Source organism: Marmota flaviventris, chromosome X, assembly GCF_047511675.1.
Source record: "Marmota flaviventris isolate mMarFla1 chromosome X, mMarFla1.hap1, whole genome shotgun sequence".
Classification (NCBI taxonomy): Eukaryota; Metazoa; Chordata; class Mammalia; order Rodentia; family Sciuridae; genus Marmota; species Marmota flaviventris.
In genome coordinates, this window is record NC_092518.1 from 39,530,470 (window position 1) to 39,544,733 (window position 14,264).

The following is a 14,264-nucleotide window of genomic DNA, read 5'->3' on the forward strand; positions in this document are numbered from 1 at the left end:
GAAAAAAGAAATACCAAAGTAAAGCCAGATATGAAATATTGGCTTCAGTTATCCATTATCAGAAGCTCTGTACCTGGGTTGAAAATCAAGGCTGTTTCTCTATATCAAAGTGGATTAAATCCTCCAGGTAAGAGTGGGATTTTTTTATTTTTACCAATCATTTCACACAGGACAATATATAGTCTGTGATTTTAGAGAGCAAGTGTCCTATGCTAGGCTCACTAAGACTAGAGAGAGGAAAGTGAATTTATGAGTGCAAAATTTAAAGATATTTGAAGCAATATTTTCAAAAGTCAAAATTAATGCAGTAAATTCTTTTTTAATAATTCTTTTTTTTTTTGGTACTGGGGATTGAATTAAGGGGTGCTTTACCACTGAGCTACATCCCCAGTCCTTTATTTATTTATACCTTTATTTTATTTATTTATATATGGCGTTGAGGATCGAATCAAGCACCTTGCACGTGCTAGGCGAGCACTCTACCACTGAGCCAAAACCCCAGCCCCAGCAATAAATTCTTAATGAACAAAATACCAAGACTTTAATGAAACAAATACCTATACTAGCTATCTATTGCTGCATAACAAACAATCCCCAAACATAGAAACTTAAAACAACAAATATTATTATCTCAGTTTCTGTGGTATAAAGAATTTGGCTTACCTGGGTGGTTCTGTCTTAGGGTCTCTCATAAGGTTTTTCACTTCTAAGCTGCTTTATTTGACTAGCTATTGGTGGCTGGGTATGGAGACTGAGACAGGAGGACCAAAAGTTCAAAGCCAGCCTCAGCAACTTAGCAAGACCCTAAGCAACTCAGAGAGACCCTGTCTCAAAAAAATAAAAAAGGCTGGGGCTGTTGCTCAGTGGTTAAGGGCCCCTGGGTTCAGTAGCTGTTATAAAAAAAAAATGCTGTTGGCTAAGGGCCTCAGTTCCCTACTGGCTATTAACAGGAATGCTTGGTACAAGGGCCTCTCCAAAGGCCCTTTGAGGTCTGGGAATGTAGTTTGGTGGCAGAACGCTTGCTTAGCATATACAGGGCCTTAGGTTATATCCCTACCACAGAACAAAAAAGCCATCTGAATGACCTTATGACACAGTGGCTGGTTTACCCTGGAATGGGGATATGAGAGAGAGAGAGAAAGAGAGATACAGACCTAGGCTGATGTATCATAATTTCTGACCTTGAGACCTGGGGCCTCCAGTAACTATGCCAAGTCTATATTCTAAGAAAATATTAATTTTTCACCAGGTGCCTTGGCACACACCTGTAATCCCAGTGACTCAGGAGGCTGAGATAGAAGGATCACAAGTTCAAAGCCAGCCTCAGCAACAGAGAGGTACTAAGCAACTCAGTAAGACCCTGTCTCTAAATAAAATACAAAATAGGGCTGGGGATACGGTTCAGTTGTTGAGTGTCCCTGAGTTCAATTCCCAGTACCAAAACAAAAAATAAAATATTAATTTTTCCATCATCAGTCTCCCTGGTTTTGTCTATAAATTTCTGTTAATGATTTTTCCAGAAACCATCTTGTTTCATAGGTAGCAAACATAAGCCTGTAAGAAGTCTTCTAGTATGAATACATTTTTACTGTTAATGGCTCTCTGGGCCAGTTCCTTACCCTGAGCTTCTGTTAGTTTAAAAACATCATTGTCCCTCTGGTTTGAACTTTAACTCAGGCATTTGTTAAAGTGATGGGTTTGGATATCTAATCAGAAGGACTTTGATGGCAGAAGAATTAACCCTGGCTCCATAGTTGAGATTTAGAACACAGAGGCTTTGAGAAGGATTGTTAGTGGAAAATTAATAGATATCCAGTCTCTCAATCTATAAAAGAAGAGTTAGCAAGCAGAAGTGTGGTAGTCAGCCTTTTGTTGCTTTGGCAAATGTTTAGAAAAACAACTTAGAGGAGGAAAGATATATTTTGGCTCACAGGTACAAAGGTTTCAGGGGTGAGAGAGAAGATAAATCTTTCCAGGGCACGACCCAAGTGACCTGATTCCTTCAACTAGTTTCCACTTCACAGTAGTCCATTCAGCCATCAATGGATTAATCCACTAATGAGGTCAGAACTCTCATGATCTTGTTATTCCCCCAAAGCCTCACTTCTGAGCACATGCAAATTTGGATGGCCATTCCAGATTCAAACCATAACAAGAAGCTTGGATTTGGCTTGTTACAGTGATACAAGCCTGTAATCCCAGCAACTCAGGAGGCTGAGGCAGGAGGATCACAATTTGTGGCCAATCTGAGGAACTTAAGTGATACCCTGTCAGAGAATAAAAAATAAAATGGCCTGGGGGCATAGCTTAGTGGTAGAGTGCTTATGAATTCAATCCTGACATGCATACATACATACATACATACACACACACACACAAGTTTGGATTCAAAATGAAAATGCAGGAATCATTGATAGACATAGGTGTTGGGGAGTTAATACATTTTTTTTTCTTGTACTGGGGATTGGACCCAGGGCACTTAACCACTAAGCCACATCCCTCCCCTTTTTAAAAATACTTTATTTTGAGACAGGGTCTCTCTGAGTTGCTTAGGGTCTTGCTAATTTGCTGAGGCTGGCTTTAAACTCACTATCCTCCTCCTTCAGCCTCCAGAGCCTCTGGGATTACAGGCATGTGCCGCTGTGCCTAGCCTGATCCATGTTTAAGATCAGTTTACAGAGGCATTGGTGGTGGATGAGTTAATAGAGTCCAGGGTTTGAGATGTTGAGCAGAAGTCACAACAACAATGAATTTGGGGAATTTTTGTAGAAGTGTATGCCTTATAGCAGTATTCTCACAGATGTCATTGTCTTTCTTTCAACTCACCAATACTGCTAGACGGACAAAGAAAGTGGGGGTAATGATGAGCTACGGCCCAGAGAGAGGATTTAGATGTCTTTAGGGTGCTAGTTATCCATACCCAAGCTAAGCCATAACCTACCTGCTGGTTCTGAAACAACTTCAGCAGGGAAAATATCCCCCTACCTCTAATCAGGGAAGGCTTCCTGGAGGAGTATATATTTGGACTAGGTTTGGAAGAATGTGTAGGAGTTCACATATAAAGAACATCCATAATTCATTAGCAGCTTCTGAATTTACATACAGGAGATGCTAATCAGCTGTATCTTGTTGGCAGCAAGAGGAGGAGATATGTCCTTGGAGGTACATTTCACCAAAAGTATTCTTATAACGTTTTCTAAACATTTTTCTATTGAGAGTTTGTTGAAAAACCTTAGTTGTCCATGTGGAAGACTATTATTTTTATTATTCCTGGCTACCATCCTCTTATCTGGATAATGGAAATTGAGGGGGATTCAAGTCCCCTCTACGGCAATTGTGGCACATTAAGAGGAGACTTATCACCCTGATTCTTCCCCCCTCTTCTCCAATGGTATCGCCCATGAGGGAACCTGTACCGCTTTAACCTGACTTCTCCTCCTCATCCCAGTGGTAGCGCCAAGAAGAGGATTGTACCATTCTGAGTCCTTTCCCCTCTTGCTCAATGTATCTACTTGGGAGCTAAGGGTACACACCTCCCTATGCTCCCGGAAGGGAAGGCAACTTTGTTTTGCTAAACTTTGTACCGATCTACAGAATTCATTTCCAAAGTCTAGCGTCTACCGGAAGCCTGCCTTCGCCAGGCTTCTACACCTGAACACCCCCCTTGATCCCGCCTTCTGTGGAACAGCCCGCTGTACGGAATTGGGCGCGAATATGGCGGCTCTCATGGAGAGAAGACTTAGCGCGGCCATGTTGATCTCCTGATAACGCCATTCATGGCCAAAGTCTCTGCCGATCCGTAACACCTTGTTCAAGTGTGAGTAGACTGCAACCTCTCAGCCCTTATGATTGGGTGCAAAACCAACAGTCCTAGAAGGTGCAGTGTCTGGGGTGAGGACAGGAAACGGAAATGGTCCTCAGAGGCCATTTAAGTCTCGGCGCGCGGCACTAAAGCCAGTTCATGAGGGTATATGGCGTGACAGTCTCTCAGGTGGTTTTGAGGTGATGGCTTTGTTGTATTTTGAGAAGGATAAATTGGAAGGTTTTGTGTGCCAGTTGCTGGTGAATTAAAGAATCCAGTGAATGGGAGTCTGTGGGGGTCAAGGTTAGGAGCCTCTGGGGTAGTCTGCTTTCAGCTCCCTTGAAGCATCATTTTTTAAAATTGTTTTTTCTCTTCCTGGAGATTGAACCCAGGGTGCTTTACCACTGAGCTACGTCCCCAGCCCTTTTTATTTTTATTTATTTATTTTTTAAATTTTGAGCTACTGCCTCACCATCTTGTAGATACTGGTCTTAAAATTTTGATCTTCCTGCCTCAGTCTCCCCCATATCTGGGATTACAGATGTGCAGCCATATTTGTCCAGGTTTCTAAACCATTTTAATTGTATAGGCCCAGCTCCTCTAACAAGTTTATTCTTAGATGTTTTATATGTTTCCTGCTATCATAATTATTAATAGATTTTTCTTCCATTTCCATTTGCTCATTGCTATTATAGGGAAAAAGTATCTGCTGTTATCATTTTATCTCGAATCCAGCCCCTTTTCACTGTACCTTGTGAATCCTAGTAACCCTTTAGCAGTCTGGTAAGTTTTCTATGTATAAAATCAAATCACTGGCAAAGAAAGCTACATCTTCATTTCTTCTCAATGTTTACTCTATTTCATCTAGAGCTCACAAAACAATTTTTGAGACATAGCGGGAATCTATTTTGTGTGTGTGTGTGTGTGTGTGCGCACATGCACGTGCTAGGGATTGAATTCCATGGTGCTTTACCACTGAGCTACATTCCCAGCCTCTTTTATTTTTTGAGACACGTTCTAAGTGGCTGAGGCTGGCCTCCTGCTTGTGATCCTCCGGCCTCAGTCTCCTCAGTTGCTGGGATTACCTGTTTTTCTTTTTTGTTTTTGTGATGCAGGAGTGGAACCCAGGGTCTCACATATGCTAAGCATGCACTCTTCTACACCCTCTGCCCTTTTTACTAATTTCAATGGCAATAGTTCCATTTACTTTTTGGTATAATATTTCAGGGCTATGTTTCAATTTCATAAGTAATTTTTGTGATATTTAACTTATTTTCTTCTTCCCTAATTTTGAGCTTTTATTAGTAATGGTTGTTGAACTGTGCTAGATGCCTTTGGGGTATAAATTAGTAGCAGCATGTCACCCCTAATTTGCTGATGTAATAAATAACAGTATTAATGTTTACCATCTTCTGGAAAGGAGAGACTCAAACTCCCCTGTAGAAGAATTTTTTTTAAAGAGAGAGAGAGAGGAGAGAATTTTTAATATTTATTTTTTAGTTTTCGGCGGACGCAACATCTTTGTTTGTATGTGGTGCTGAGGATCCAACCCGGGCTGCACGCATGCCAGGCGAGCGCGCTACCGCTTGAGCCACATCCCCAGCCCTGTAGAAGAATTTTTAAGAGAGTTTTTAAAACATTTTTTTTCCAGTTGGTGTGGTGATGCACACTTGGAATTCTAGTAATATGGGGGGCTAAGGCAGGAGGATTTCAAATTTGAGGCCAACCCCAGCAATTTAGCAAGACCTTGTCTCAAAATAAAATAAAAAGTCTGGGGATGCACATGTAATCCCAGCAGTTTGGGAGGCTGAAGCAGAAGGATCATGAGTTCAATGCCAGCCTCAGCAGTGGCAAGTTGCTAAGCAACTGAGTGAGACCCTGTCTCTAAATAAAATACAAAATAGGGCTGGGATGTGGCTCAGTGGTTGAGTGCCCCTGAGTTCAACCCCTGATACAAAAAAAGAAAAAATAGAAAGAAAGAGAGAAGGAGAAAGATTTTAAATGTTAAAATGGAAAAATAATAAAAAGTGGCAGAAGAGACTACCCATTCATTTTCACTGAGATTGCTAAGTCTCCTGTCTTCAGTCACCTACCAGGTCCCCAGGAACAAGTCCCTTCTCTACCTACCCTTTGGAGTTTCACCATTCTCTGGCCCACTTCTACCCTCCCTTCAAACCCAGATCTGGAATTGAAGAGTAGACTGGCTTGTAGAGTGTGAAGCACCCTGTGGAGCCACTCAAGGATAAGGGACTCCAAGTCCATTAATTTGATCCCAGATTTCATTATCATTTTCATAATCCATGCTGAATAATACTCAGAATAGAGGTTGTTGAATTTTGTGGGGTGAATGTGGAACAACACTGATGACATGGATACTGTCCCTTTTAGGATTTCTTGATGTCTCTGTGGAGCCACTGAGCCTTGTACCTTACTGGAGGCTGCAGAATTGTCTGCATACGGACATCTCCCCAGCTTTGGAAGGGGGACTGAGGTCCAGGATGAACATGCCAGCTAATGGGAAATCACCACAGAGGTTCCCTGCACAGATTCCAGGAGAACTTGGAAGACCATTTGAGGTAAGGAGGAAGAGCCTACTTTTTTCTTTTTTTTAATTTATTTTTTAGTTCTCAGCGGACACAACATCTTTGTTTGTATGTGGTGCTGAGGATCGAACCCGGGCTGCACGCATGCCAGGCGAGCGGGTTACCACTTGAGCCACATCCCCAGCCCCTACTTTTTTCTATGAAAGAAATTTCATTATTTCTCTAGTTCGTTTTTATTTTGAAATAATTATAGATTCAATTGCAATGTACTGTTTACCTAGTTTCCCCTAATGGTAACATCTTATTAAACTTTGGTACAAGATCGTTACCAGGATATTGACATCCATCCCACAAGGATATCTCATGTTACACTTTAATAGCCGAGACCACTCCCCTCCCATCCCCACTCCCTCCTTAACCTCCGGCAACTACTAAACTGTCTCCTAATACAATAAATAATTTTGCCATTTCAAGAATGTTATAAAAGGCTGGGTACAGTGGTGCATGCCTGTAATCCCAGGGGCTTGGAAGGCTGAGGCAGGAGGATCACTAGTTCAAAGCCAGCCTCAGCAAAAGCGAGGTGTTAAGCAACTCTGAGACCCTATCTCTAAATAATATACAAATTAGGGCTGGGGATGTGGCTCAGTGGTCAAGTGGCCCTGAGTTCAATCTCCCGTACCAAAAAAAAAAAAAAAAAGGTTAATGACATATATCCAGCATTCCAGTTTCTTTTTTTAAAAAATTTTTTAGTTATGTGTGGACACAATATCATTATTTTGTTTATTTATTTTCATGTGTTGCTGAGGATTGAACCCAATGCCTCACATGTGGGAGGCAAGCATTCTGCCACTGAGCCACAAACCCAGCCCAGCATTCCAGCTTCGTTTTTTTTTTTTTTTTTTTTTTTTTTTTTTTTTTTAGAGAGAGAGAGAGAGTGAGAGAAAGAAAGAGAGAATTTTTTTAATATTTATTTTTTAGTTTTCGGCGGACACAACATCTTTGTTTGTATGTGGTGCTGAGGATCGAACCCGGGCCTCACGCATGCCAGGCGAGCATGCTACTGCTTGAGCCACATCCCCAGCCCCTCCAGTTTCATATAAGCAGTGTCACCTGTGCTTCAGCTTTTTCTCTTTCTGCCCAAATATCTTCTGGCAATTACAGATGATGATGATAATGATGATGATGGTGGTGGTGGTGGTGGTGATGGTGATGATAATTTGGTACAGGGGCTATATCCCCAGATGTTTTTACTTTTTTAATTTTGAGACAGGGATTCACTATGTTGTTTAGGGTCTCAGTAAGCTCAGTAAGTTGCTGAGGCTGCCCTCAAACTCATAATCCTCTTCACTTAGCCTCTCAAGTCACTGGGATTACAGGTGTGCACCATCACACTGGGTCAGATTATTTGTTTGTCTGTAGTTTTTTTTTTTTGTGTGTGTGTGTACTAGGGATTGAACTCAGGGGCACTGGACCACTGAGCCCCATCCACAGCCCTATTTTGTATGTTATTTAGAGACAGGGTCTCACTGAGCTGCTTAGTGCCTCACTGTTGCTGAGGCTGACTTTGAATTCTTGATCCTTCTACCTCAGCTTCCCGAGCCACTGGGATTACAGGCGCACCTGGTTGTCTGTAGTTTTTACCTTTTCTAAAATGTCAATGTAGTTGGAACTATATACTATTTAGCTTTCTCAGACTGGGTTCTTTGTTGTTGTTTATTGATTTTTTTAAAAAATAAGTGACAGTGGAATGCATTACAATTCTTATTACACATATACAGCACAATTTTTCATATCCCTGGTGTATATAAGGTATGTTGACACCAATTTGTGTCTTCATACATGTACTTTGGATAATGATGTCTATCACATTCCACCGTCCTTACTAATCCCTTGCTCCCTCTCTTTCCTTCCCGCCTCTAAGACTGGGTTCTTTCACTTAGTAATTTATATTTAAGGTTCCTTCATATGTTTTTGTGACCTGATAGTTCATTTCTTCTTACCACTGAATAGTACTCCATGGTATATATGTACCACAGTTTGTTTATCCATTCCCATATTGAAGAGCTTCTTGGTTGTTTCTAGGTTTTGGAGATTTATGAATAAAACTTCTCTGATAATTCTTGTGCATGTTTTTGTGGACCTAAGTTTTCAACTTAACTGGTTACACAAGTAGGAGCATAATTGCTGAGTTATATGGTAAGATTGTATTTATTTATTTGTTTGTTTATTTATTTATTTATTTTGGTGCTGGGATTGAACCCAGGGCTTTGTGCATGCTATACAAGCACTCTACCAACTGAGCTATATCCTCAGCCCTATAGTAAGATTTTGTTTACTTTTGTAAGAGTATTGCCAAACTGTCTTCCAGGGGTTTTCAGCATTTTGAATCCTTTCCAACCACAAATGAGAGTTCCTGTTCCTGAATATCCTCATGAGCATTTGGTATAGTTGGTATTCTGGATTTTAAGTGCCCTAATATGTGTGTAGTTGTACCTTACTTTTTAAAATGTTTTTCAGTATTGGGGATGGAACCCAGGGCCTCATATATGCTGGAAACTGCTCTACCACTGAGCTACCTCTCCAGCTCTCTTTAAATTTTATTTCAAGTTTCTGAGACTGGCCTTGAATTTATGATCCTCTTGCCTCATCCTTCCCAGCAGCTGGTATTGTAAGCATATGCCACCATACTCAACTATATCTTATTGTTTTAATTTGAAATTTTCTAATGATATAGTACATAATATTGAGCACATTTTTACATGCTTATTTGCTATCTGAATGTCTTCTTTGGTGAGATATCTGTTCAGACCTTTGCTTATTTGTGTGTGTGTGTGTGTGTGTGTGTGTGTGTGTGCGCGCGCGCTGTTTGTAGTACTGGGGATTAAATCTAGGGCCTTGTGCATGCCAGGTTTGCTCATTTCTTAATTATTATTATTTTCTTGGTACTGGGGATTGAACTCAGGGATGCTTAACCACTGAGCCACATCCTTAGCCCTTTCTTATATTTTATTTAGAGACAAGATCTTGCTAAGATGCTGAGGCTGTCTTTGAACTCAAAATCCTCCTGCCTCAGCCTTCCAAGCCATTGGGATTATAGGCATGTATTACTGCACCCAGACTTAATTGTTTTTTTACCCCCTCAAATTTATTCAATTAAAGGATAAGACACAGTTTGTTTGCCTTCTTATTGTTGAGGTTTTTTAAAATATTATTTTAGTTGTTGTTGACCTTTATTTAATTAATTTATTTGTATGTTGTGCTGAGAATTGAACCTAGTACCTCACACATTCTAGGCAAGTGCTAAGAGTCCTTAATTTTTAAATTTTTAGGCAGTGCTAGAGATTAAACCCAGGGCCTTGTGCATGCTAGGCAAGCATTCTACCAATGAGCCACATCCCAAGCCCTTAAGAGATTTTTTAAAATATATTTTGGGTAAGACTTTTGCTGGATAAATGTTTTACAAACATTTCTCACAGTCTGTGCCTTATTGCTTCATTTTATTAATACTGTCTTTCACAAAGCAGAAGCTTTCTTTTTATTTATTTTTTTATTGATGCCAGGGATTGAACCCAGGGGTGCTTTACCACTGAGCCACATTTCCAACCCTTTTTATTTTTTATTTTGAGACAGGATCTTGCTATGTTGCTGAGGCTGGCCTTGAATTTGTGATCCTTCTGCCTCAGCTTTCCAAGTCACTGGGATATGGGCATGTGCTATCACACCTGGCATGAAGTTTTCAATTTTAATAAAGTCTCATTTATCAAATTCTCCTTTTGTGGATCATAGTTTTGGTGTTGTATTTAAAAAGTCATTGCCAAGCTCAAGATCACATGATTTTCTCCTATGTTACCTTCTAGAAGTTTTATACACACAGGTCTATGATCCTTTTTTTTTTTTTTTTTTTTTTCGGTGGTGGTGCTGGGGATTGAATCCAGGGCCTTGTGCATATGAGGCAAGCACTCTACCAACTGAGCTATATCTCCAGCCCTAAAAATCCATTTTTGAGTTAATCATTATGAAATGTATAATGTCTGTGCTAGATTCTTTTTTAATTTTTGCATATCACGTTGTTCCAGCATAATTTGTTGAAAAGACTATTATTTCTTAGCTAAGCATGTAGCTCAGTGGTACAGCATTTGCCTAGTATGGGCAAGGCCCTGGGTTTGGTCATCCCAAGCATGGCAAAACAAACAAAAACTCATTATTTCTTCATTTCTTTTCTTTTCTGTTTTCTTTTTCTTTTTTTTGGCACTGGGGATTGAACCCAGGGACACTTTGCCACTGAGCTACATCTTCAGATCTTTCTTATAATATTTTTTTTATTTTGAGACACAGTCTCACTAAATTTCTTAGGGCCTCACTGAGTTGCTGAAGCTTGCCTCGAACTTGTGATCCTCCTACCTCACTTTCCTGAGTCACTGGAATTACAGGTATGCACCACTGTGCCTGGCTTGCTCTTGCTTTTTTGTCAAAGATCAGTTGGGTATATTTGTGTGGGCCTATTTTGGGGCTCTTTACCATGTTACATTGATCTATTCATCTATTCTTTCACCAATAATGTTACCAGAGTTTTAGGAAGAAGGCCCTGGCTCTGGGGGTCCCAACAGACTAGGCTCAGTCACATATCTCAAGATAACAATTGAAAAAACAAGCAATAGTGAAGGCAGGAAAGCAGCTTTTTTTAAATGGTATTGGATATTGATCCCAGAGTCTCACACATGCTAGGCAAGTGTTCTATCACTGAGCTACATCCCCAGCCCTTTTTAATTTTTTAAACATTTTTAGATATAGAGGGACATAATACTTTTATTTAATTAATTTATTTTTTATGTGGTGCTGAGGATTGACCCAGTGCCTCATACATATGAGGCAAGTGCTCCACCACTGACTGAGCTAAAACCCCAATTCCCTTTTTAAATTTTGAGATGAGGTCTCACTAAGTTACCCAGCTGGCCTGGAGCTTGCAATCCTTCTGCCTCAGCCTTGGAGTACCTGGGGTTACAAGAATGCATCATGCTTTCCTAGGAAAGGAGTTTTTTAAATTAATTTTTTTTGCAGTAGTGGGGATTGAACCCAGGGGTATTTTACTATTAAGCTACATCCCTAGCCGTGTGTGTGTGTGTGTGTGTGTGTGTGTGTGTGTTGCTGGAGATCGAACCCAGGGCTTCATGGGCAAGCACTCCACCACTGAGCAACATCCCTAGCCCCAGAACTTTTTATTTTTATTTTGGAACAGGGTCTTGGTAATTTATTTGCCCAGGCTGACCTCAAACTTGCAATCCTTCTGCCTCAGCCTCCTGAATGGTTGAATTCATGCCCAGCAGGAAAGGAGTTTTAATCAGTGTGGTCTCATTGAGAAGAACAGAAAAAAACCAAAGATCTGTCTATGAGGGACTGAGAAGAATTTTGAGGTTTTTCTAGAAAGAGAAATGAGGGGAAGGGTTAGGATTTGCCTAGCTAGGGGCAAAGCTAGATAATCTGTTCAGGTCGTGGTCTGGTTGATTATTATCTCAAGATGATCAGGCAGGGTCTTGATGAAGATAAGAAAATTGCTGTTGCCTGGATTATAGTTACTATTCTTGTAATAAGATATTTATCCATCGGACTTGTTTTTCCTGGTGTCCAAGAAGAAAATGACTGAGGAGAACTCAGAAGGAAAAAATAAACATGTCAGAGAGGCAAGATGGAGTCAGGGAGACAAATTGGAGTTAATTAGGACAGTGACTAGAGGCCCTCTTTCAATACTGATGTCTTTATTATTTAATTGAGCATTATAGTAATTTTTTAATACTATGTCATTTATTCTTTTACTTTTCTGATACTGTGGAAGTGAAGCCATGGGTGCTTTACTACTGAGTTCCCAGTTCTTTCATCTCACTAAGTTGCTGAGTTCCTTGCTAAATTGCTGAGATTGGCTTTGAACTTTCAATCCTCTTGCCTCAGCATCCCAAGTCAATGGGATTACAGGCATGCACCACCACAGTGGCTGTAGTAAGTCTTAACGCTGGCTAGCATCTGTACTGTGAGTTATAGATATATGTGGTTTGGGAAGAAAAAGGCTGAAAAAGCAGGGATGAGGAATCTTTGATTCTTGGTTGGTATCATGGCAAAATATTCAGACTCTTGTTAAAAACAGCAAGGAAGACTTTATTCAGGACTTTTGGAATAGAAAAGATAAATCAAACTCAACTCTGTATGCAGTAGAGACAAACGGGGATTCATGGCCAATGGTCAGTGTGGTGAAGGAATAGATAGAAAACTCTTTTTTGAAAAATTTTTAAGTTGCAGTTGGACACAATACCTTTGTTTTCTTTATTTATTTTTATGTGTGCTGAGAATCAAACCCAGTGCTTCACACATGCTAGGCAAGTTCTCTACTACTGAGCCACAACCCCAGTCCCAGAAAATTCTTGAGAAGAACTGGGTTAGGTATCAAAGATGGAGGAAGAGGAATTTGGTTTGATTATCAATGATAGGAGAAGAAAAACTTGATTGGGTGGGCAATCGTTTCTAAATTTGTTTGTCAATATTCTTGGTAAAACTGGGTTTGTGAGTCCAGAGATGAGGCCTAGTCCAGAAGAGGGCTGTGAGGATCCTGACTAAAGTTTGGTTAAAGAGTTTGTCCTTGACAGTGGTCATGTAATCACCTATGATATTATTAGTCTGCCCTAATCTTGTATTGTATAGGTGACCTGGCTGCATTTCTACCCTTCTCTAATTTTGTCTTTGAGGGTACCTGAAGGCCAGAATTTCCTCTTTAGGTGGGTTAACTGAAAGTAATTAGATCTAAGACATGGGAGCCTCATTCACTCAGGTACCAAAATCCATTGGTGAAATCCTAACTTGGGCTACAATTGGATTGAGAGAATATAGAAATACAAGGGTTGATAGGATTAAGGGGGACTTTATGATGAAAATTGACATGCTCAAATGGGCTTTACCTGAATGTTCTATGGATATGGATATTATGTCTGATTGGGGAACACTTGCCCTACCTGGCATCCTAAAACCAAAACCTGTTTCAGCAATTCTAATGGAGCTACACATAGGAATGTAAAGGTTAATGGGATCAAGGTAAAAGTGTGGGGAAGAATTGCTCTATTTGAACAGGCTTGATGACAAGTAGTGGCATCTCTTTTACCTAAATGTATTATGGAGATGGACATCATATCTGATTATGGAATGTTTCCCTTCCTTGGTATTGTTAATTCACCCTTTAAGCAGTATTACTTGAAGATAATTATTTGGAGATACTAAATGGGAACCAGTAAAATTGTTCAAGCCCACAATGTATAGAATAGAACCCGGGTACTGGTATAGACAAATTCTCTGCACAATAGCCCTGTGTAGAATATGGTCTGGTGCTTATGATAAAAGCCCATGAGCGCCTCCCAGTGGTAACTACTAGGATTTTGGGCTAGAGAATTTCCATTTGAGGGATAGTTACTAATTTGCTATCAGATAGATATTAACTGAAACTGTCCCTATGACTGAAGGACATTAAGTAATTTTGAGACCTAAAATATCCGTGATGTCTTGACTGATGGAGAAATGCACTACTTCCAGAGGAATTCCATAATAAAATGGAAATGGTTTGTATAGGCATATGCTGCCAGGGGAATGGAGTTAGCATATTTATGAGCATCAGAAAACTCTTTTTTTCTTGGAATTGATATATGATGAGGTGGCAGATTCTGTTGTCACTTGGACAGTGTCCTAGTTTTCAGCTGACCAACAAAGAGCTGCTTGGTTTGTGGGTCGTAGTTCCAAGGTAAATGGTTCCTGACTTGGAACAGTACCACTGTGACTGAATAAAGTAAATGCAAATCACCTGAGTTGAGTGAAGTGCTTTATTACTTGCTAGCAATGATGAAAGAATTGAACAAAATTGAGAGCTGGCCATATAGTCAGGCAGAAGG

At 40.2% G+C, this 14,264-nt stretch overlaps 1 protein-coding gene across 2 annotated transcripts in view; it reads left to right on the top strand.

The window, feature by feature from the left end:
• The first annotated feature begins 3,730 nt into the window (after positions 1–3,730).
• The window catches only part of Znf157 (zinc finger protein 157), a 40,753-nt gene continuing 30,219 nt past the window's right edge, over positions 3,731–14,264 (top strand). For both annotated transcript variants that reach the window (XR_011705665.1, XM_027927285.2), the window contains exons 1-2: positions 3,731–3,817; positions 6,191–6,378. Coding sequence is in view for 1 of the 2 variants with exons in the window: in XM_027927285.2 (XP_027783086.2) it covers positions 6,301–6,378 (78 nt within the window). In the remaining variant the exon portion in view is untranslated. The remainder of the gene's footprint in view (positions 3,818–6,190; positions 6,379–14,264) is intronic.